The sequence below is a fragment of the Coregonus clupeaformis genome, chromosome 20 (assembly GCF_020615455.1).
Source record: "Coregonus clupeaformis isolate EN_2021a chromosome 20, ASM2061545v1, whole genome shotgun sequence".
Classification (NCBI taxonomy): domain Eukaryota; kingdom Metazoa; phylum Chordata; class Actinopteri; order Salmoniformes; family Salmonidae; genus Coregonus; species Coregonus clupeaformis.
The window spans coordinates 50,559,436-50,584,772 of NC_059211.1; the positions used below are offsets into that span (position 1 = coordinate 50,559,436).

Genomic DNA, 25,337 nt, shown 5'->3' on the forward strand with positions numbered 1-25,337 from the left:
TAATGGAATGGGAATAATAATGCATTTTATTTTGTCAAGTGGTTTCTTACATTTACATTTTAGTCATTTAGCAGACGCTCTTATCCAGAACGACTTACAGTTAGTGAATACATATTATTCTTTTTTTATACTGGCCCCCCGTGGGAATCGAACCCACAACCCTGGCGTTGCAAACACCATGCTCTATCAACTGAGCTACATCCCTGCCGGCCATTCCCTCCCCTACCCTGGACAACGCTGGGACAATTGTGCGCCGCCCATGAGTCTCCCGGTCGTGGCCGGCTGCGACAGAGCCTGGATTCGAACCAGGATCTCTAGTGGCACAGTTAGCACTGCGATGCAGTGCCTTAGACCACTGCACCACTCAGGAGCCCGTTTCTTGATTCAAACAACATTTTAGTCACCTCCTTGTCTGAAGGACAAGTGGATAAACAGGTTAAACAGGTTCATGTCAAGGCCTGCATGTTCTTTTTAAAAATGTAGGCCTAGACAACCAGGTGAGGGGAGTTCTTTACTAATTAGTGACCTTAATTCATCAATCAAGTACAAGGGATGAGTGAAAACCCGAAGTGGAATTAGTTTGACACGTGCCCTAGGCTTATGTATTGTCTATTTTGAGTTGAATCCTGGGTTGAATTGAAACAATAGCTGTTGATGACTTTGCAAATGCTACAGTGCCTTCAGAAAGTATTCATACCCTTTGACTTATTCCACATTTTGTTGTGTTACAGCCTGAATTCAAAAATGATATTTTTTTTAATTAACGCACCCGTCTACACACAATACCCCATAATGTGAAAACATGTTTAGAGACATTTTTGCAAATGTATTGAAAATGAAATACATAAATATCTAATTTATATAAGTATTCACACCCCTTTGCCATGACACTCCAAATTGAGCTCAGGTGTATCCAATTTCCTTTGATCAAATCAAATCAAATGTTATTTGACACATTCGCCGAATACAACAGGTGTAGACCTTACAGTGAAATGCTTACTTACAAGCCCTTAACCAACAATGCAGTTTTAAGTAAAATAAGTGTTAAGTAAAAAATGGATAAGTAAAAAATATATATAATAATAATTAAAGAGCAGCAGTAAAATAACAGTAGTGAGGGGGTACCGGTGCAGAGTCAATGTGCGGGGGAACAGGTTAGTCGAGGTAATTGAGGTAATATGTACATGTCGGTAGAGTTAAAGTGACTATGCATAATAATAAACAGAGAGTAGCAGCAGCGTAAAAGAAGGGGTGGTGAGGGGGGTGAACAATGCAAATAGTCCGGGTAGCCATTTGATTAGCTGTTCAGGAGTCTTATGGCTTGGGAGTAGAAGCTGTTAAGAAGCCTTTTGGACCTAGACTTGGCGCTCCGGTACCGCTTGCCGTGCGGTAGCAGAGAGAACAGTCTATGACTAGGGTGGCTGGAATCTTTGACCATTTTTAGAGCCTTCCTCTGACACCACCTGGTGTAGAGGTCCTGGATGGCAGGAAGCTTGGCCCCAGTGATGTACTGGGCCGTACGCACTACCCTCTGTAGTGCCTTGTGGTTGGAGGCCGAGCAGCTGCCATACCAGGTAGTGATGCAACCAGTCAGGATGCTCTCGATGGTGCAGATGTAGAACTTTTTGAGGATCTAAGGACCCATCCCAAATCTTTTCAGTCTCCTGAGGGGAAATAGGCTTTGTTGTGCCCTCTTCATGACTGTCTTGGTGTGTTTTGACCATGACAGTTTGTTGGTGATGTGGACACCAAACTTGAAGCTCTCAACCTGCTCCACTACAGCCCCGTTGATGAGAATGGGGGCATGCTCGGTCCTCTTCTTTTTCCTGTAGTCCACAATAAACTCCTTTGTCTTGATCACGTTGAGGGAGAGGTTGTTATCCTGGCACCACACGGCCAGGTCTCTGACCTCATCCCTATAGGCTGTCTCATCGTTGTCGGTGATCAGGCCTACCACTGTTGTGTTGTCGGCAAACTTAATGATGGTGTTGGAGTCGTGCCTGGCCATGCAGTCATGGGAGAACAGGGAGTACAGGAGGGGACTGAGCACGCACCCCTGAGGGGCCCCCGTGTTGAGGATCAGCGTGGCAGATGTGTTGTTACCTACCCTTACCACCTGGGGGCGGCATGTCAGGAAGTCCAGGATCCAGTTGCAGAGGGAGGTGTTTTGTCCCAGGGTCGTTAGTTTAGTGATGAGCTTTGAGGGCACTATGGTGTTGAACGCTGAGCTGTAGTCAATGAATAGCATTCTCACGTAGGTGTTCCTTTTGTCCAGGTGGGGAAGGGCAGTGTGGAGTGCAATCGAGATTGCATCATCTGTGGATCTGTTGGGGCGGTATGCAAATTGCAGTGGGTTTAGAGTTTCTGGGATAATGGTGTTGATGTGAGCCATGACCAGCCTTTCAAAGCACTTCATAGCTACAGACATGAGTGCTACGGGTCAGTAGTCATTTAGGCAGGTTACCTTAGTGTTCTTGGGCACAGGGACTATGGTGGTCTGCTTGAAACATGTTGGTATTATAGACTCAGTCAGGGACAGATTGAAAATGTCAGTGAAGACACTTGCCAGTTGGTCAGCGCATGCTCGGAGTACACGTCTTGGTAATCCGTCTGGCCCTGCGGCCTTGTGAATGTTGACCTGTTTAAAGGTCTTACTCACATCGGTTACGGAGAGCGTGATCACACAGTCATCCGGAACAGCTGATGCTCTCATGCATGCTTCAGTGTTTCTTGCCTCGAAGCGAGCATAGAAGTAATCTAGCTCGTCTGGTAGGCTTATGTCAATGGGCAGCTCGCGGCTGTGCTTCCCTTTGTAGTCTGTAACAGTTTTCAAGTCCTGCCACATCCGACGAGCATCGGAGCCGGTGTAGTACAATTCAATGCTAGTCCTGTATTGACGCTTTGCCTGTTTGATGGTTCGTCGGAGGGCATAGCGGGATTTCTTATAAGCGTCCGGGTAGAGTCCCGCTCCTTGAAAGCGGCAGCTCTACCCTTTAGCTCAGTGTGGATGTTGCCTGTAATCCATGGCTTCTGGTTGGGGTATGTACTTACGGTCACTGTGGCAACGACATCATCGATGCACTTATTGATGAAGCCAGTGACTGATGTGGTGTACTCCTCAATGCCATCGGAAGAATCCCGGAACATATTCCAGTCTGTGCTAGCAAAACCGAGTCAATGGTGCTTCCTGCTTTAGTTTTTGCTTGTAAGCAGGAATCAAGAGGATAGCGTTATGGTCAGATTTGCCAAATGTAGGGCAAGGGAGAGCTTTGTACGCGTCTCTGTGTGTGGAGTAAAGGTGGTCTAGAGTTTTTTTTCCTCTGGATTAAAGTCCCCGGCCACTAGGAGCGCCACCTCTGGATGAGCGTTTTCCTGTTTGCTTATGGCCTTATACAGCTCATTGAGTGCGCTCTTAGTGCCAGCATTGGTTTGTGGTTGTAAATAGACAGCTACGAAAAATATAGATGAAAACTCTCTTGGTAAATAGTGTGGTTTACAGCTTATCATGAGATACTCTACCTCAGGAGAGCAAAACCTCGAAACGTCCTTAATATTTGATTTTGGGCACCAGCTGTTGTTTACCCCTTGTCTTACCAGAGGCAGCTATTCTATCTTGCTGATGCAGCGTATATCCCGCCAGCTGTATGTTATCCATGTCGTCGTTCAGCCACGACTCGGTGAAACTTAAGAGATATCCAGGCTCTGTCCTGGCCGGCCGCGACCAGGAGACCCATGGGGCGGCGCAGAATTGGCCCAGCGTCGTCCAGGGTAGGGGAAGGAATGGCCGGCAGGGATGTAGCTCAGTTGGTAGAGCATGGCGTTTGCAACGCCAGGGTTGTGGGTTTGATTCCCACGGGGGGCCAGTATTAAAACATAATGTATGCACTCACTAACTGTAAGTCGCTCTGGATAAGAGCGTCTTCTAAATGACTAAAATGTAAATATTACAGTTTTTAATGTCCATTGGTAGGATATCCATGATCTTAAAAAAAATTAAATTAAAATTAAAATTAAAATCTTAGTTTGTCTATTTTGTTATCCAATGATTGTACGTTGGCTAATAGGACTGATGGTAAAGGCAGATTACGCACTCGCCGTCGGATCCTTACAAGGCACCCTGACCTATGTCCCCAATATCTCTGTCTCTTTCTCATGCGAATGACGGGGATTTGGACCTTGTCGGCTGTCTGAAGAAAATCCTTTGCGTCCGACTTGTTAAATAAATAATATTCGTCCAGTACAAGGTGAGTAATCGCTGTCCTGATATCCAGAAGCTCTTTTCGATCATAAGAGACGGTGGCAGAAACACTATGTACAAAATAAGTTACAAATAACGCGAAAAAACACACACAATAGCACAATTGGTTAGCAGCCCGTAAAACGGCAGCCATCTCCTTCGGCGCCATTACCACTCTGGCCTGAATTCAAAGCAATATGTCTGGAGAAAACCAGGCACAGCTCATCACCCGTCTAACACCATCCCTACCGTAAAGCATGGTGGTGGCAGCATCATGCTATGGGGATGCTTTTCAGCAGCAGGGACTGGGAGACTGGTAAGGATAGAGGGAACAATCAATGCAGCCAAATACAGGCAAATCTTTGATGATAACCTGCTTCAGAGTACAAACGACCTCACACTGGGACGAAGATTTACGTTCCAACAGGACTATGACCTCAAGCATACAGCCAAAGCGACACTGGAATGGCTTCAGAACAAGAATGTGAAAGTCCTTGAGTTCCCCAGCCAAAGCCCAAACTTGAAACCCATTGAAAATCTGTGGAAAGACTTGAAGATTGCTGTTCACCGTGCTCCCCATCTTACTTAACAGAGCTTGAGAAAATCTGCAAGGAAGAATGGGAGAGAATCCCCAAATCCAGATGTGCAAAGCTGATACAGACAGATATCGCTGCCAAAGTTGCTTCTACAAAGTAGTGATTCAAGGGTGTGAACTTATCTAAATGAGGTATTTCTGTATTTCATTTTCAGTACATTACCAAACATTTCTAAAAACATGTTTTCACTTTGTCATTATGGGGTATTGTGTGTAGATGGGTGAGAAAAAATAAATATTTAATCCAGTTTGAATTCAGGCTGTAACAACCAATTGTTGAATAAGTCAAGGGGTATGAATACTTTCTGAAGGCACTGTATATAGTCCTAAATAGCATCATTGATAATATATTAATGAGAGTTTAATTTGCTAAACCTTCCCTTTGGAATGACTTCCAAGTGGGATCGCTACACAATCCTTCTCATGATAGCAGAACTGGGCTTGGTTAAAATCCTGAATGGGAGACCAAAGAGAAAGGGAAAGGTGATACCTAGTCAGTTGTACAACTGAAATGTGTCTTCCGCATTTAACCCAACCCCTCTGAATCAGAGAGGTGTGGAGGGCTGCCTTAATCCACATATTCGGCACCTGGGGAACAGGGTAGCTGTAGATAAATCAATTCCCCAATAGGAGGTGCTGCCCAGCCTATAGTTTTTTTTCTTCTGATAGTGGATATAACGTTGAAGATCTGATGTAGTTTTACAGTTTTTTCCAACTGCTTACACACGTTTGCAAAACGATGTCTCCTTTTTTCAAAACTGCACACACAAAATGCCTCACATCTCCTTCAAAATGTATCACTGCATTCAAAATGCCATAAACACATGTCAGAATGAAGCATTTGCTTCAAATGGCAAACACTTCTTTCATAATAGTACATTTTTGGATATACCATGTAAACACTGTTGTTCTAAATCTAAAGCTCTTTGGTCTTTCATAGGCTTATATCTACATTTCAATACAATGTTCTACAGTGAAAGTAATCTGCTGAGAGGGGTAACAAGTACACTGTAAACACCAATGCAATGTAGAAACAGAAAATATTTATTAGGCCAAACATTACTGTTGTATACAGTAGCATACAACAAAATCATAAACATATGTAAACCAAAAGTATATTCTTTAGAATACAGTAAAGAACACAATTGTGTGTGTGGGGTCCCGGGGGGCAGTCCAGGAATTGGTAGGGGGAGGGCCAGTCACCAGTGCTAAGCTACGCTTCATCTCTTCTCCGGGCTGGGTCTGGCCACAATACTTCGTCCACATCACAAGATACGTTTTCTCTTGCCAAACATCGAGGGAAGTATCTCCTAGCATGGCGTATCCAACCTTGGACAGAGGCAACCTCTATGTCCCCACATGCGTCCTCCATTGCCTGGAGAAGCGGCATGCGGGCATAGGGTTGGCGATCATACACTTTCCAGCGTCAGGCTGAGAAGAATTCCTCTATGGGATTTAGAAAAGGTGAATATGGGGGTAGGTACAAAACTACAAATTGTGGATGGGTGGCAAACCAGTTTTGGACCAGAACAGCCCGGTGAAAACTAACATTGTCCCATATAACCACAAATCTAGCAGGCTCCTGATCTGGATCAGGGACAAGCGTTGTGTAAATTGCATCCAGAAAAGTGAGCATATGGCCGGTGTTGTACGGACCCAGTGTGGCATTGTGATGGAGGACCCCGTTTTGAGTGATGGCAGCACACATAGTTATATTACCCCCATGCTGTCCAGGGACATCGGTAATTGCCCTCTGTCCTATTACATTTCTTCCGCGGCGCCTGGTTTTGGTGAGGTTGAAGCCAACCTCATCCACATAAATACATTCATGGCGAATTACATGGGCATCCATCTCCAATACTCTCTGTAACAGACAAAATGATATACAGATGAGTAAATATGGTATGTCTGAAGTACTGAATGTAGTGTTACATACATACCTCTACAAAGTCATGTCGCAGATTCTTTCTCTCAAATGGCACCTTGTAAAGTTGTTTCATCGTCACTTGGTGCCGTTGGAGGATGCGTTGTATGGTCGACAGGCTTACAGCATTGATGTTGTTAAATATGGTGTCATTATTCAAGATATGCTCTCTTATCTCGCGAATCCTAATTGCATTGTTGGCCAAAACCATATTTATAATTGCAGTCTCTTGTACATCTGTAAACAAGCGTCCTCGTCCTCCATGATGTCTTTGCCTTTCCACTCTGTACAGAATTCAAACACAGTATGTGTTCAGCTTAGGAACTGTAAACAATGTACAACAAAATGTAATACAGCATGATAACCAACCTCATTACAGTTTTTTCCAACTGCTTACACACGTTTTCAAAACGATGTCTCCTTTTTTCAAAACTCTACACACAATTCCCAAAACTGCACACACAAAATGCAAAATGCCTCACATCTCCTTCAAAATGTAACACTGCATTCAAAATGCTATAAACACATGTCAGAATGAAGCATTTGCATCAAATGGCAAACACTTCTTTCATAATAGTGAATTTTTGGATATACCATGTAAACACTGTTGTTCTAAATCTAAAGCTCTTTGGTCTTTCATAGGCTTATATATACATTTCAATACAATGTTCTACAGTGAAAGTAATCTGCTGAGAGGGGTAACAAGTACACTGTAAACACCAATGCAATGTAGAAACAGAAAATATTTATTAGGCCAACATTACTGTTGTATACAGTAGCATACAACAAAACCATAAACATATGTAAACCAAAAGTATATTCTTTAGAATACAATAAAGAATACAATTGTGTGTGTGGGGTCCCGGGGGCAGTCCAGGAATTGGTAGGGGGCAGTCACCAGTGCTAAGCTACGCTTCATCTCTTCTCCGGGCTGGGTCTGGCCACAATACTTCGTCCACATCACAAGATACGTTTTATCTTGCCAAACATCGAGGGAAGTATCTCCTAGCATGGCGTATCCAACCTTGGACAGAGGCAATCCTCTATGTCCCCACATGCGTCCTCCATTGCCTGGAGAAGCGGCATGCGGGCATAGGGTTGGCGATCATACACTTTCCAGCGCCAGGCTGAGAAGAATTCCTCTATGGGATTTAGAAAAGGTGAATATGGGGGTAGGTACAAAACTACAAATTGTGGATGGGTGGCAAACCAGTTTTGGACCAGAACAGCCCGGTGAAAACTAACATTGTCCCATATAACCACAAATCTAGCAGGCTCCTGATCTGGATCAGGGACAAGCATTGTGTAAATTGCATCCAGAAAAGTGAGCATATGGCCGGTGTTGTACGGACCCAGTATGGCATTGTGATGGAGGACCCGTTTTTCGCAGATTCTTGACTCTGTCAGAGTTTCTCTCAAATGGCACCTTGTAAAGTTGTTTCATCGTCACTTGGTGCCGTTGGAGGATGTGTTGTATGGTCGAGCAGGCTTACGGCATTGATGTTGTTAAATATGGTGTCATTATTCAAGATATGTTCTCTTATCTCTCAAATCCTAATTGCATTGTTGGCCAAAACCATATTTATAATTGCAGTCTCCTGTACATCTGTAAACAAGCTTCCTCGTCCTCCATGATGTCTTTGCCTTTCCACCTCTGTACAAAATTCAAACACAGTATGTGTTCAGCATAGGAACTGTAAACAATGTACACAAAAATGTAGTACAGCATGATAACCAACCTCATTCATTCAATGCAGTGCAGTAAATGGATGGCTTAGAGTTACAAATGTTTATGCAATACTATGCAGTCATACGTATTTTACAGTAACATTACTTTAATGCTAAAATAGTCATTAGATAGTTGCATACCTGTTCTCATTTCTGAAGGTTCGAATTATGGACGCCACTGTAAATCGACTCAAGTTGGGCTGGACTCTCAGTCAGCCTCTCTCATGGTCAAACCGTGGTTGATCACATGATCAACAAGTGTTGCCCTAATCTCATCAGAGATGGCTCTCCTTCCTTCTCTTCTTTGCCCTCGTCCTCTTCTTCCTCTTCCTCTTCCTCTTCCTCTACCTCCTACTCCTCCTCTTCCAACTATTCGTCTTTGAATTTGTCCTCGTTGTTGTCCCCTGCCTCTCCCTCCTACTCCTCTTGCTCTCTGTCCATTGTTGGCATCCATTGTTCAAAACAGTCCTATACTACAGTAAAGCAGTGATTGGTTAGTGATCAGTTAAGTAATTAGTGTTTGAACATGTGAGGAGAGGTGTTTGACCTGGTGAATAAGTGTAGCATTTTGATTGGTTGTGTTTGGAAAAGGAAAGCAAGTCACTTCCTGTTAGATTTTTGTGTTTTAGGTAGAGAATGTGTGTAGTGTTTTGAAAAAAGTGTTTTATGCAATTGACAACTGAGTCAAAGGCTGAGAAATAGCTTATATTTTTGGAGATTTTGTGTGTAGTTTTGCACTTTGAGTGAGAGGTTTCAAAAATCGTGTGACATGAAAAGATTTTTTGTGTGTAAGCAGTTGGAAAAAACTGTAATTCAATGTAGTGCAGTAAATGGATGGCTTAGAGTTACAAATGTTTATGCAATACTATGCAGTCATACGTATTTTACAGTACATTACTGTAATGATAAAATAGTCATTAGATAGTTGCATACCTGTTCAATTTTCTGAAGGTTCGAATTATGGACGCCACTGTAAATTGACTCAAGTTGGGCTGGACTCTCAGTCCAGCCTCTCTCATGTTCAAACTGTGGTTGATCACATGATCAACAAGTGTTGCCCTAATCTCATCAGAGATGGCTCTCCTTCCTTCTCTTCTTTGCCCTCCTCTTCCTCCTCCTCCTCCTCCTCCTCCTCCTCCTCCTCCTCCTCCTCCTCTTCCAACTCTTCGTCTTTGAATTTGTCCTCGTTGTTGTCCCCTGCCTCTCCTTCCTACTCCGCTTGCTCTCTGTCCATTGCTGGCATCCATTGTTCAAAACAGGCAATCTGACCTTTGACCTATTTATAGGCCTATACTACAGTAAAGCAGTGATTGGTTAGTGATCAGTTAAGCAATTAGTGTTTGCACATGTGAGGAGTGTGTGTGTGACCTGGTGAATAAGTGTAGCATTTTGATTGGTTGTGTTTGGAAAAGGAAAGCAAGTCACTTCCTGTTAGATTTTTGTGTTTTAGGTAGAGAATTGTGTGTAGTGTTTTGAAAAAAGTGTTTTATGCAATTGACAACTGAGTCAAAGGCTGAGAAATAGCTTATGGTTTTGGAGATTTGGTGTGTAGTTTTGCACTTTGAGTGAGAGGTTTCAAAAATCGTGTGACATGAAAAGATTTTGTGTGTAAGCAGTTGGAAAAAACTGTAAAGGTACGAATTAAACATTTTATACAAGGTTTTTCTATGTTGAAATTTGGTTACCATGATGACATAATCCTGTGGTCGAAATGTTATCCTCAAAACAACAGTTTACGTTTTTCAAATCCAATGTATTTTCCACTTAGATTCCATGTCACAATACAGTGATAAATTACCTTGAAACAACGTTGATTCAACCAGTTTGTGCCAAGTGGGCACACAGCTACAGCACGCATTCAAAACAAACACATAAACACATGCCCGAGACATGGAGACGCATGCATGCATACACATACACACACAAACTCTGGACTCACACCATAAACGTATGATACGGACACACACCCATTCAAAGAGTTCACGCATACAGTATGTGAAGATACTCTCATATCCCCCCGACATACATACATTCACACATCTAACAACAACACACTGCACAAAAAGCTGTAATTTTAACAACAAACTAAACTGATTTGACAGTCAGAAACTGTCACCTTATCATGTGTGCTTTGCTGGTGTGTTTATGTTTTGCATCTAGATGACATGACCGGCTGTTGAACTTCAGTAACATTTATGCCAATCAGCAGTGCCATCTCCCTGCCAAGTCCTCGTGTGTGTGGAGGCCATCATTATATAAGTCTGTGGTGGAGGCGTCCAGTTCCCGGTAGCCTATCCGGTGGCCAGGGCTGCTTCCGGTGGCTCCCCTCCACCAGAGAACCAGCACATAACACTTTCCCCAGAGCACTGCGTTCGCGTTCACACCGGGGCCCGGGCCAGCGGAGGAGGATGCGAGGAGTGGTCAGAGGGAAAACACACAGGTCTATCTCCCTGATACTCTCCCACACCACTGCTCACGACCCACTCACTCACGCTCATTACACACACACAATGGAAGACGTGTTCCCCCGCTCGCTCCTCTCAGAGCTCATATCTTGGGCCACGTAGGCCCTCTGCAACAGCCTCACCCCCAGGCCACTCGGAAAGGGGAAAACGAATCATGTTGCACGCGCAATCAGGTCATTTTCCTGCGGTGATGGGCCAAGTGAAACGACATGTGACAGACCGTCCTACGCCCAGCTCTTTGAAGTTAGGGAGGACTATAGATTATGAGGGGGCCGGACAGCTTTAGGATGGGATGACAACTGATGCACATGACTCATGACACATTCAATCTGATTTGTTTATGTCTTTGTGTGTGTGTGTGTGTGCGTGTGTGCGTGTGCACGTGTGAGCGTGTGCGCGTGTGTTCGTGTGTGTGTGTGTGTGCGTGCGTGCGCCATCTTCCCTGGCGTGCTTGTGTTTGTTGGGACTAATTTTTATGAAAAAGTGAAGAGACAGCGGAGACAGCTTGGACTAATAGCCATGTTTTTCTTTAGGACGTAGGACCAAAGATGAATACAGTGATTAATGCAGTGACACTGCTGCTGGGTGACTTGGCCTCTCGGTCATGTGATGTATGTTACTTCAGGGTTGGGCTCATCATTGGCTTCACACTATATTGCTACTTTATACGGAACATTACAGAATGAAGAGACCGGGTCATTGAGCCCATTTGGTCATCATTGTTTTATGGCATACTATAACCCTCAACAGAGTTATACTATCTACAAAACCATCACCATATCTAGCCTGAGCATGGATGATTGTCTCTGCACAGTAACATGTAGTGGCCCTTGCATCCTGACAACTGGAACACTTTCCAGTGGGATTTACGCTATTAACTTTGTCTGCAGGCTTGGATCCATTGTAATGAAGACGCTTGACCGGAATCTCTCTCCCACTCTCTCTGTAGTTGTCCGGAGCGTACTGTGCCATATTCCCAGCTCCGTAGGTAGGACATGTGGAAACTCACCAGGTGATTAGGGAGGGAGCTCAGGGATCCAGTTACAGAGCAGTGCAACGTTAGATAAATCTCTGCAGCACTGTGGGAAATATGCCTGGATCTGTCTGTCATTGTGTGTGTGTGTGTGTGTGTGTGTGTGTGTGTGTAACTATACTTGTGGGGACCAGATTTGACCAACTGGGGACATTTTGTTAGTCCCCACAAGGTCAAATGCTAATTCTAGGGGGTTTAGGGTTAAGGTTATAATTAGTGTTAGAATTAGGATTTTGAATGGGACTGAATTGTGTCCCCACAAGGTTAGTTGTACAAGACAGTGTTTGTGTGCGTGTCCCAATGTAAGAAACTTCTGCCGCAGATATGGAGAACAAAAATGGAGAGAGAGCAAGCACAAACAGACCCCACAGAGCCCCAGGACAGCAACACAATTACACCCATACAAATCATGAGAAAACAAAAAGATCATTACTTGACACATTGAAAAGAATTAACCCAAAAACAGAGCAAACTGGAATGCTATTTGGCCCTAAACAGAGTACACCACAGGAGGTTGGTGATACCTTAAGTGGGGAGGACGGGCTCGTGGTAATGGCTGGAGCGGAATAGTATCAAATACATCAAACACGTGGTTTGATGCCATTCCACTCGCGCCGCTACAGCCATTATGAGCAGTCCTCCCCTCAGCAGCCTCCACTGCAGTGCACAGTTCCCTCTTAAACAACAAGACTTGAGTCAGCAGAGAATAAAGAGGATATCACAGTAATGCTGCAAGAGGACTGAATGTGAATAGTGCTGCAGGGTCATTATGTAAATGTGGAAAGATGAGGGAGTCATGTTTGTATTTCATTATAGACAGTGTTTTATTAAAACAACAAGGAGTCAGCTCAAGTATTTTAACAAAACACGAAGAAAATACTTTAAGGGTTACAATATCACAGTCCAATGACTTGTAGCTGCTTTAGGTACAGTATTTTACCTGCTATATTTTCCCTTGCACCTAGCAGAAAACAGCTAAGTTAGGTGGAATGTAACATTGTAACATGCAGTTACGTATCAGGTTGTAAACTAAAATGTGTTAAATTCAAGTATCAGTTTTAAATAAAGTAAAATTACATACATAAACAATATTGCCAGTGCTATTTTCTGAGGTCAATAACAGAACATAATTTATTAAAGCTGGAATCCTTAATGGTGAAACAGCCACGTCCATTCGCGATATTACAACGACAAAGACATTACTGCAAACAACAAACCCTTTTTCCCCTCACTCGGACATCATTGCACACGCGATAGAACAGCCCAATATGTACATAAATTTCTCTTACCATGCTCCTCTGCAACAAAAACCATAACAACGTGGTAGCCAGTAGCACTGTTTCCCCCTGCTGCGGATTCCATCTTTAAATTAGCTCTTAGAATAAATACAACTAAAAGGATTGGTTTTCTTTGAACTTTCAAAAGTCATGTCAAAACAATCAGAGGCAGTATAAAACATTTATCAACAACATTTCTCAATAAAGATTCCAGGATGCAATAAATTAAATAAATATTACAATAAATAAATAAAAAGTTAATACATTTAAGTTTCATTCCAGAAACTATTTCAGCTGATGTCTTATCAGAGCTCAGCGGTCCTTTCTTTCAGAAGTACTGTGGGGTTGACATCGTTGCTCCCCGAATGTGCTGTACTGGAATTGATGGTATTGGATCCATTGTCTTTTACGTCGGGCACATGAAAGGACGCCACAGGGCAGGGGCCTTTGACGTTGCTGCACACCAGCCTCTGTAAGGATGCGGTGTTGATGATGTCAAAGCCAACGCTCCCGCCGAAGGTGCTGGGCTTCCAGTACTCTGGTGAGCAAATGGGGTTTCCCATCAGGCCTTTCAGAGAGTAGGGGGCTCCCATCTCCACCATGGTCTCCCCAAAGATGGCGTTGGTTCTGGGCTTCTCCACCAGCAGACCTGGGTAGAGCTCCACAGCATCCACATGCCCATACATCTCCTCCAGCTCCGCAGCCATCTCCTTTTCCCCTGAGAAACACACAGAGAGGGAAATGTTCCGTTAGTTACTCAGTCTGGCTGAGTCGCTCTCTCACACAGTCTCACTCACACTCTCTCTTTCTCTTTCTCTCTCACACACACCCTTCTGGTTAATTCTCACACTCTTATTTAAAAAAAAGCTTCCTCTTTCTGTGAGGCAGTGCAGAGCCTGTCAACCCCCCAAACACTCCCCTGTTTGTTTAGACCTGGCACTCAATAACTCCTTTCAGGAACTAAAGTGCACATTGGTTTGCCCCGCTGTAGGCTTGCTCCAATACAACTTACAGCCACAGGATCTATCTGCCCATGTCAGTTTTATTACTATTTCAAACAGTTTTCAAAAAACGTCACAGGTAAAATGCAAACTATGATATAGTATCAGTGACAGCTAGAGACACCTTTAGTTATTAGAGTTATTTAGTACCAGTCTTAGTGGTTTGAACGATTTCCTGTCCATCCCTTGAAAACAGGATAGCAGGATGTTACACCTTCTATTGTTACAAGTGAATTACACTAAATTCATCACTACATAATAATTTAACTCAATCCCAATGCTTAAAGGGTGATCAGTGTTTACGTTATAGCTGTGACGCTAATGGTGGTTCTCTCACCTGTGAGGTCTTCGAAGGAGGCGTATGGCTTCATGGAGAAGCGGGTCCTGTAGGCGTTGAGGGACTGGTAGCGCATCTGTCTGCTGTTCTCTATGGACTTCAGAGCCACCATCAGCACTGCAGGGGGGACGTTATGACCTCCAGCAACCTGAGGACGGACGAGGGACAGGAAGTAAGTCGACCAGCCTCAAACAATGAGTTTCTCTTTATTTTGAATTACTGACATTCCCTCAGGGGTAAGCACTGAGGTAAAATAGTTGGATTAAGTTTGCTTAAAATCACAATAACATGCAACATTACCATTCACCCATATTTCAGCCACCTCAAGCAGCCACTCAGATCCCACAGCGTACAACCTAAATCCCACACAGAGAGAGTCTCTTACCCGTCCAGCGATCTGCTTGGTGAAGGATTCCACCAGGTTGGAGATGCCGTGTGTGGTGACCACGGAGGTGTTGAAGACAAACTGCGGGTATGAGTAGACCTGCTCCTGTATGTGGAAGGCGTCGGGCATCAGGGGGTGCCAGTGGTACAGAGTGTTGAACTCTGACGCGATGCGGTTCTGATACTGGAAACGCTCTTTGAAGAGAAGCTCCGGGTCGAACTTCAGCTTGAAGTGGTAGCCGCTCAGGTGTTGCACATAGTCCTCAATCACTATCTTGATGGTCTCACCTACAGGAAGGAGGAAGGGGAGGGGCCATTAGTTAGTCTGTCTTTACAAGATAGAGCAGTTAGAAGTTATTAAAAACCTCCATAAAGTCCATTTTAAAATAATATCTCACAGAGTGTTTTCAATTCTCACCACCTGTTTTGAACCCCACTAAACTGCTGACACATCAGGCATATTAACACAGTGACCGACCGACAACTTTAGGTAGCTGACATTAACACTTCACTATCGAGAAGTTCATGTGAAGGAGAAGACAACTCCCTGTGGTCTGACCCATACAGAGGAAGTGAAAACACTGAGCACTATTGTAAATGAATTCATTAGCGCGCAATAGAATCAAATATTGGATCTAGATGTCTCTATTTTAGAAACAAAGAACTACTGTTTGCAAATTGAGCTAACCTACAATATTTGATGGGCACAAGTTAAAATACACAATGTCAATACAGATACTATGTAAGATCGGCTGGATCTGACCACATGAGTCCCATATGATAAATAAAGGTTAAAATAAATAGAAAATAATGAGCGGCAAGTCCTATACCTCTTTCACATGCTGCTCGCTTAGACTACTCACCAATGAGAATGAGGCGCGATGTCTGGAAGAGCCTATCATCATCCCAGTCCGGGTGGACCTCCTTCAGGACATCACAAACGCGGTTGTGTTCCCTCAGCCAGATAGTAGCGTACATCATGAGACCAGGCACCAGGCCGAACGCCTCGTGGCCCACAGCGAAGCGGTGAGACTCAGGGACATGCGGAGGGTAGTGCATATCAGCCCCTACCTCTTTCACCGTAGGTGGGTACACCTCTCCATCCAGCACCTATAGAAAGCAAAGGTGAGAGAAGAGACCATCAGCTGGAGCTGTGACAAACAGTATCTGTTTCAAGGCGAGTTATGGTTGACAAGATCTGTTCAGTACCTGAAACTTCAGCTTGCCATCCTTGAAGAGCCGCAGTTTGTGTTGCCTCTCAAGGTTTTCACCGTAGATGTGACCAAGGTCCACCTGGAAAACAAGCATTGAAATCAGTCACATAGGCCTACATACATACATACATACATACGTGTACGTCTTTCTTCCAGTTAACTCAATCTCTCTGGGTGAAACCATGTTGTATTGTTCAGTGCATGTCTGTTGTGTGTTGTTGTTGTGCTGTGTAGTTATGCATACATGTATATGCTCTACCCACCCCGTGGCCCTTGGCTTTAGTGAATGCCGGCCCCATCTTCTGGTCAGATTTGAAGAACTGGTGGGTGAAGTGTTGGGCGAAGAAGGCAAACATCAGGCTGGAACCCTGGGGGTCGGGAATAAATTTCCTCCTGATCAGGAGCTTCTCGGCCAGCATCTTAGCGTCAGGTAGCTCCATCTTACCTGCATGGAGAAAAACAACATGTGTCAATTTAAAGACGCTCGCTTTCAATTTGAGCTTTTACTTGGACAGTGTTTAAAAAAAAAAAAATAATAATAAATAAAAGAGAATTACTTATCAATTACTTAGTTATATTTCTTTTGATTTTCTTTAGATCTTTCAAATGAACATTTTGCATGGAGACAACCTAACCTGATCCTATGTCCACCAAACCAAAAGCAAGCCTCTGTGAGGTAACAGTATCAAAGGTGTTGCCCTATATCAGCCATTGCAAAATATCTGTGTTGAAACTTCCTTTCTCATTCCAATTAGTAGGCTACAATCACTGCATGGGAATGCCACAAGAATGTCGGTGGGGCTCAGTGAGTATGAATTTGTGTTGTGATTTGGCCTCATAGTAAACTCTACGCTACAAAGGACTGTCAGGCATGTGCATGATGTCATGAAGGTTAGCCAGCTTCTTTTTTTATCTGAGAGAACAGGTTTGGAGAGCGAGCGAGAGAGAGACAGAGAGAGGGCTTACCTACGACTCCCATAGGGGTTGGGCAATCCTTGGGCAGAGGAGGGAGTGTGCGTGTGTAGTATGACAGGTTGGAGTAGGCTTCCCAGCTTTTATAATCATAGTCCGCATTGAAGGTCGGTGGACTATCGATCAGATGAGAGCGAGCTGGAGAGAGAGAGAGAGAGAGAACACAATTGATTAACATGAATTCAAAATTAAAACAGTGATGTCTTTGTATATTATAATTTTGACATTATCAAATGGCAAGAGGGAAAATCTAATGAAGACTATGACATTATTGAACTCAACTCACATGTCAGAACATATCTCATGATAGCATCCCTGAGGAATGAAATACTGTTGATGATATTCCAGAGCCCCTTGTAGTGGGTGAGGAGGTAATGCACTGTGTTGGGGGTCGGCTTCAGAGACACTTTAATCCACGTAAAAAATTCAGCTGTCAAATCCAAATAAAAGCATATTAATTAAGTGTCTAGAGAGAAAAGACTGAGTTTTTTTTATGTTGATTGTTATATAGCTATCAGTATATATTGGATGTAACTTACGTTGTGTGCAGTTGTGGCCATAGAATCCAGTCCGTGTGCAGTCGCACTCATAGTCGTTTGCGCCCATTGCCGTACACACGCCGCGGTTCTGGCATGGCTGCGAACAGCAAGGGTTGCCTGCATAGACAAATTTTTGGTTAGATTAGACTGAGTGTAATAAATTATGATCACAAAAACATGTAATTATCTGATCATTTCTATGTACATATAGACCTACATACTGCATCAAATCATTCACATAGACAGGCCTATATATCCAAATATAGCATAGGCTATCAAATCCAAAATATATGTATTTTGATATAGCCTAAAAAGAAAAAGAAACTCATAATGCTTCGATAGCTGATTGAAAAATGGTTAGAAGATTCAATAAAATGTTTAGACATTTTATTAACACGTTGCAAATGTGATATGTTCAAACGAACAGATTTTAACTGCATCAAAGTTTAATAACTTCTGTCCTATCATGTTCTTACCTCCTTCGCAGACAAATATTATGCCCAGAGGCAGAAATAAAAGCGCCGATATGATTCGGTTCATTCCAATGCCTTTTATAGATAGCGCACCACTGTTTTTCTCTTCGGTTTGAGGTATTCAACGCTGAGGTTGTAAATGAACCTGTCTGCAGAGAGGACACGATTTATACGTTTTACTTAATGTGGGCGTGAGCGTAACAGACCGAGCTATGGGCTCAACCTCTGGTGTTTATCGATAGATTGGGATTTAAGACTGACTGAGTGTAAATATTTGTAATGATGACTTAACACCAATTTTGGTAATAATAAACCATCTCAGTCAAACGAATATTAATTAAGCTATAGGAAATCATCAGCAATTACTCACAATTATTCATAGACCTAATAGGGGAGAGTGGGGTAAATTGAGCCAAAGGGGTAAGCTGAGCCAAGGGGGTAAAGTGACCCAACCTTGTTTCTAGGAAACCATACCCAATATTTATAATTTGACTAAATATGTAAGAAAGGGTTATCATTTCATAGATTATGTGAAGGAAGAAACCACATAGAAAAAGTAGTAAGCAAGTTAGGTCCAAAAAACAGATTTTGACCAAGTCAAATTAATTAGTGTTAGAGGTTTTATGATGCTTATATCTAAACCAAAATGTGACTCACCACCTGGATTTGGTCTTATGTAGCAACATTTTAAATGCCTTTTTTTCCATTGGACAAAAGTAGAGACTCAGAGCTACAAAATGGTATATCATACACTGCATTCTTGAGGAACAATGGGAAAGTAATTCTGCTTTGAAAGTTGATAAACTTGTAAACTCACTTTTGAGAAAATGGCATTTGAATGTTTTGGTATCTAGTGAAGAGCTCTTCTTTCTCTACACCCATTCAGCATCGTTCACACCCTCTTAAGCTTTAGCCCCACCCATCTCGTTTCGCTCTTGGATCGTTCAGAGCGCACACTTGACGCTCTGGCCGATGATTTGTTTACCTCTGGATAACATGAAAACAGCCTAACCAGCTCTGCTGGCAACAATTTCATTACGCTTTTATGCCGACGTTTACTGACACCGGCCATATTCAAGGGGTGTTGTACACTTTAGCTTAAGACATGTAGCTAGCTAGCTAGGTAAACAATGAAGCTAGCTAGGTAAACAACGTGTAAGATTACGCACGTCATGTAATGTTAGCTAACAAGCCAGCCAGCTAACGTTAGCTAGTTAAACAACAATGAACATAGTGCCAAATCATGTCGTTACTACCCTGCATGAATCTGCTGGGATCTAACCAACCAGGTTCAATGTTAGCTAGCTAACATTAGGCTCTAACTAGCAAAGCAAACGGTTCTGGGATACAAATAATAACATCATACACGTAACGTTAGCTAGGGAGCCAGCCAGCTAACGTTAGCTAGCTAGCTAACAGTACACTTTAGCTTAAATTGAAACCACTTTCTGTCAAAATTAGAAACATGTAATATCTGAAAATGTAGCTAGCTAGACTATCTTACCCGCATACATCATCATGCATGATGGACGCGTCTCCCTCGGATGCCATGCCACGGTTGCCCTTTGTTTGAAGATGTAATCCGGAGACAGGTTTTTTTCTCCATCTCTTTAGCTATCATACTCTAATTCCACTGATTTCAAAACTCGATCATCCAGAAAGTGGAGAGCAACACTTATGCAGCTCCACTACACAATAATTTTTTTTTAAACATGGCTAGAAGAAGAGATCTCAGTGACTTTGAAAGAGGGGTCTCAAAGGAACATAGAGTGGTCCTCTGTAGCTCAGCTGGTAGAGCACGGCGCTTGTAACGCCAAGGTAGTGGGTTCGATCCCCGGGACCACCCATACACAAAAAAAATTATGCACGCATGACTGTAAGTCACTTTGGATAAAAGCGTCTGCTAAATGGCATATTATTATTATTAAAAGCTGCTTTCGACAGGATTACCAACACAGACTGACAGAAGCCATCTATATGGCAGACCAATCCGAACTCCTCTCTGCATGTCCAGCCCACTCATTATCTCAGCCAATCATGACTAGTGGGATGGTTGCAGTCTTTTTCTGTGGCTTAACCAACAACGCTTGTAATTTAACAAATGTATTCGTATTTACAGATGGCATACAAGTTTGGCACATGAAAGTTCACATGTTCCAGAAGCCATTTCTGCCAAAAAGCGCATTTTGATCGAAAAAAACAACAACGTTAAAATGGCTCTCCTGTGAAGTCCTGACTTGCGACATACGCCTAGTTTCCTGAAAGGGGTCACAAATAGATAATTTAAAGATTGTTCTATACATCAGTTGGAGTCTCTATGTATGAGGTCCTAAACCTAGCATTAAAGTTCATCCTTGTAGCTGTGTGGGCTAACATAGTCAAAATGTTTGCCTTGGGGAAAGTTGAGCCAATGGCCTTGGGGTAAATTGAGCCAAAGGTTGAGCCAATGGCAAGTTGAGCAAATTGAAATATTTTCTTCCCAGGCATAATGCAAGGTATTATAGCTGGGATATGAGGTAACACCAAGACCTGTCCTATGTTGAGTTTTTTTTTTTTTTTTTTGTACAAAGTAATACCCTATACCCGGGGTAAGTTGTTCCAACAGACCACTGTAATGTTTACATTAATTCTGATGATTTCCAGGGATGCACAACATCCTGAAATATATGTAGATATATTTGTTAGAAAGAATACTATATTATCCTTGGCAAAGTGATGCTGCATGTAAAACATGTCTCAACTTACCCCACTCTCCCCTACATGGAATGATAGTAAAGGAGTGTTTGATTTAATTTATTTCCTATTTATTTCCACAAATGTTTTGTTATTCAGGTTTCATAAAGATATAGTGTAAATATATATATTACAGTAATGTGACTGCTGAATTCTGCCCAATTAATGTTATTTCATTTAACAAATGTCTATTATGTTGCTCATGTTAATCTTACTTTTCAATGTCTGAATCTCAACTACGATAATTTTATTTGTCAACGAATAATGTCCACATTTAATTTATAGGCTACATATATTGTCAGACTTTTCAAATCCATCTCGGTATGGGTGCTTTGCGGAAATTTAATTCACACTAATCCCCCCATCCCTAAATATTTATTTGCAGACCACCAGCCAGCATCTAAGCATCAACCAGCAAACAACCAGTCATTGCGCGACCTCGCGTGGAGATATTTTATTTACAGTGATCATACAATAGTGGGTTGTTATCAGAGAGAGCGTACGAAAACTGGCTTACCGTTCTCTTAGCAGCAGGAAATGATGATGGCAGAACCAACGCTGTGTTGCAACCACAACATTGCAGACACTTTGGAAAACATTAATGCATAATTTGATGTACTTTAATTTTTAATATTGTATTATTTATTCCAGCATTTCTTTTGAAAGATTACACAAATACGGGTATATTGAAAGCTATTGGGTATATTTGCAGAAATACACGTTTAATTACATATAAATATACACTACCATTCAAAAGTTTGGGGTCACTTAGAAATGTACTTGTTTTCGATAAGAAAAGCATTTTTTCTGTCCATTAAAATAACATCAAATTGATCAGAAATAGAGTGTAGACATTGTTAATGTTGTAAATGGCTATTGTAGCTGGAAACGGCTGATATTTTATGGAATATCTACATAGGCCCATTATCAGCAACTATCAGTCCTGTGTTCCAATGACACATTGTGTTTGCTAATCCAAGTTTATCATTTTAAAAGGCTAATTGATCTTTAGAAAACCCTTTTACAATTATGTTAGCACAGCTGAAAACTGTTGTGCTGATTAAAGAAGCAATAAAACTGGCCTTCTTGAGACTAGTTCAGTATCTGGAGCATCAGCAATTGTGGGTTCGATTACAGGCTCAAAATGGCCAGAAACAAATAACTTTCTTCTGGAACTCGTCAGTCTATTCTTGTTCTGAGAAATGAAGGCTATTCCATGCGAGAAATTGCCAAGAAACTGAAGATCTCATACAACGCTGTGTACTACTCCCTTCACAGAACAGCGCAAACTGGCTCTAACCAGAATAGAAAGAGGAGTGCAAGAACCCGGTGCACAACTGAGCAAGAGGACAAATACATTAGAGTGTCTAGTTTGAGAAACAGACGCCTCACTGGTCCTCAACTGGCAGCTTCATTAAATAGTACCCGCAAAACACCAGTCTCAATGTCACGTTCGTTTAATGACGGGTCAGACCAAGGCGCAGCGTGATATGCGTACATGTTTATTTTAACTGTTAAACACACGACAAAACAACAAAGGAAACGAAACGTGAAGTCCAAGGTAGCGCACACACAACATACCTTAACCGGAACAAGATCCCACAACTAGACAGTGCTTAAGTATGGTCCCCAATCAGAGACAACGAGCGACAGCTGCCTCTGATTGGGAACCACACATAGAACTAGACATACTAGATCCTAAACATAGACAAAGCACAACAAGGAATATACACACCCTGACTCAACATATAAGCGTCCCCTGAGTCAGGGCGTGACAGTACCCCCCCAAAGGTGCGGACTCCAACCGCACAACATAAACATAACAGGGTAGGGGCTGGGTGGGCATTCCGCCTCGGAGGCGGATCCGGCTCGGAGCGTGACGACCTTTCACTCTCCGCCTCCCTGTTGCGCCCCTGGTCAGGTCTGGACCTCGGCGCGCTGCTTCCCCTCTCCTTCCTCCCACGACGTACCAAGCCCTGTCTGGACCCTGGTGTGGGAGACCCCGAACCTGGAGAGGGGCTGACGTCATGGTCTGGACTGGAGCCGCTGACCGGAGCTGGACTGGGCACCGGTGGAGCGGACTGTTCTGGCTCCGGAGTGGAGCCGCTGACCGAAGCTGGATCAGGCACCGGTGGAGCGGACTGCTCTGGCTCTGGAGTGGAGCCGCTGACCGGTGCTGGACCAGGCACCGGTGGAACGGGCACGGGTCGTGCCGGACTAGACAAACGCACCACTGCTCTGGTGCGAGGAGCAGGCACGGGCCGAACCGGACTAGGAACACGCACCACTGGCTTGGTGCGAGGGACAGGAACGGGCCGGACTGGACTGCGACGCGCACCACTGGCTTGGTGCGAGGAGCAGGAACAGGCCGGGCCGGGCTGGCGACGCGCACCACTGGCTTGGTGCGAGGAGCAGGAACAGGCCGGGCCGGGCTGGCGACGCACACCACTGGCTTGGTGCGAGGAGCAGGAAAGGGCCGGGCCGGGCTGGCGACGCGCACCACTGGCTTGGTGCGAGGAGCAGGAACAGGCCGGGCCGTACTGGGAACACGCACCACATGCTTGGTGCGAGGAGCAGGTCTGGGTTCCTTTATTAACCCCTGCTCCTTCTGCTGCCTAACCAGCTCCTCTCGCCGTGCCTCTACTCTTTCCTTCTCCCTTTTAGCCTCCTGTAGTGCCGCCCTCTGACCGAATAACTCCTGTTCCCTCTGAACCAACAGCCCCCGTAACATGGTGGCCTCCTCTCCTAACCTGCAGATCCGCCCTTTAACGGCCTCCTGCTGCCTCGTCGTCCACACCATGTGCCCCCCCAAAAAATGTTATTGGGGTTGCCTCTCGGGTCTCCGTTTCACCTCTCCTGCCTGGGCTTCCTCCTTCGCCCAGGGTCCGCTATCGGCTAATCTCACCTCCTTCTCCCTCATCCCTTTCAGGGCCTCCATATGCTTTGCCAGATCCTCTCTTATCTCCTCCCAAGTCCATGATCTCTGCTCCACTACCTGTGTCCAGGGTGTCTGCTGCTCCTGGGCACGCTGCTTGGTCCGTGTTTGGTGGGATCTTCTGTCACGTTCGTTTAATGACGGGTCAGACCAAGGCGCAGCGTGATGTTTATTTTAACTGTTAAACACACGACAAAACAACAAAGGAAACGAAACGTGAAGTCCAAGGTAGCGCACACACAACATACCTTAACCGGAACAAGATCCCACAACTAGACAGTGCCAATAGGCTGCTTAAGTATGGTCCCCAATCAGAGACAACGAGCGACAGCTGCCTCTGATTGGGAACCACACATAGAACTAGACATACTAGATCCTAAACATAGACAAAGCACAACAAGGAATATACACACCCTGATTCAACATATAAGCGTCCCCTGAGTCAGGGCGTGACAGTACCCCCAAAGGTGCGGACTCCAACCGCACAACATAAACATAACAGGGTAGGGGCTGGGTGGGCATTCCGCCTCGGAGGCGGATCCGGCTCAGGGTGTGACGACCTTTCACTCTCCGCCTCCCTGTTGCGCCCCTGGTCAGGTCTGGACCTCGGCGCGCTGCTTCCCCTCTCCTTCCTCCCACGACGTACCAAGCTCCCTCTGATTGGGAACCACACCGGCCAACATAGAACTAGACATACTAGATCCTAAACATAGACAAAGCACAACAAGGAATAAACACACCCTGACTCAACATATAAGCGTCCCCTGAGTCAGGGCGTGACACTCAACGTCAACAGTGAAGAGGCGACTCCGGGATGCTGACCTTCTAGGCAGAGTTGCAAAGAAAAAGCCATATCTCAGACTGCCCATCTTAATCTTTTATTTTTATTGGTCAGTCTGAGATATGGCTTTTTCTTTGTATGATCACTGTAAGTAAAATATCTCCACGCGAGGTCGCGCAATGACTGGTTGTTTGCTGGTTGTTTGCTGGTTGTTTGCTGGTTGATGCTGGCTGGTGGTCTGCAAAAAAATATTTAGGGATGCGGGGGGGGGGGTTACATTTCATGGGAAGGCTCCGAGGTATGGCCAATCCTCTTCTGGCTGTGCTGGGTAGAGAGGAACCAGGCTCCGAGGGGTGGCCAGTCCTCTTCTGGCTGTGCTGGGTAGAGAGGAATCAGGCTCCGAGGGGTGGCCAGTCCTCTTCTGGCTGTGCTGGGTAGAGAGGAACCAGGCTCCGAGGGGTGGCCAGTCCTCTTCTGGCTGTGCTGGGTAGAGAGGAACCAGGCTCCGAGGGGTGGCCAGTCCTCTTCTGGCTGTGCTGGGTGGTTCTTGTGTGGTTTTTATTCTTACTTTTATTTTCTATCATTATTATTATCACTGCATTGTTGGAAAGAGTTCTCAAGGTCAGATTTTCATTGTACTGTTTTACAAATGTTGTATCCTGTGCACATGGCGAATAAACTTTGAAACTTGAAACTTATAAGAGTACAT

At 44.0% G+C, this 25,337-nt stretch overlaps 2 protein-coding genes across 2 annotated transcripts in view; one reads left to right on the forward strand and one right to left on the reverse strand.

Annotated features, from left to right (window-relative positions):
- Positions 1-12,781: 12,781 nt before the first annotated feature.
- Positions 12,782-18,299, reverse strand: ptgs2b (prostaglandin-endoperoxide synthase 2b). The gene is made up of 10 exons (XM_041840522.2): positions 18,183-18,299; positions 17,707-17,823; positions 17,454-17,597; positions 17,162-17,305; positions 16,459-16,640; positions 16,191-16,274; positions 15,845-16,091; positions 14,983-15,269; positions 14,598-14,745; positions 12,782-13,977 (listed from the first exon to the last, which is right to left on the reverse strand). The coding sequence occupies exons 1-10, from the start codon at positions 18,244-18,246 to the stop codon at positions 13,565-13,567; spliced, it is 1,830 nt and encodes a 609-aa protein (XP_041696456.2). The 5' UTR covers positions 18,247-18,299; the 3' UTR covers positions 12,782-13,564.
- pla2g4ab (phospholipase A2, group IVAb (cytosolic, calcium-dependent)) overlaps positions 14,689-25,337 on the forward strand; it is a 66,369-nt gene continuing 55,720 nt past the window's right edge. Inside the window, exon 1 of the mRNA XM_041840521.1 lies at positions 14,689-14,769. The gene's annotated coding sequence lies outside the window, so the exon portion shown is untranslated. The remainder of the gene's footprint in view (positions 14,770-25,337) is intronic.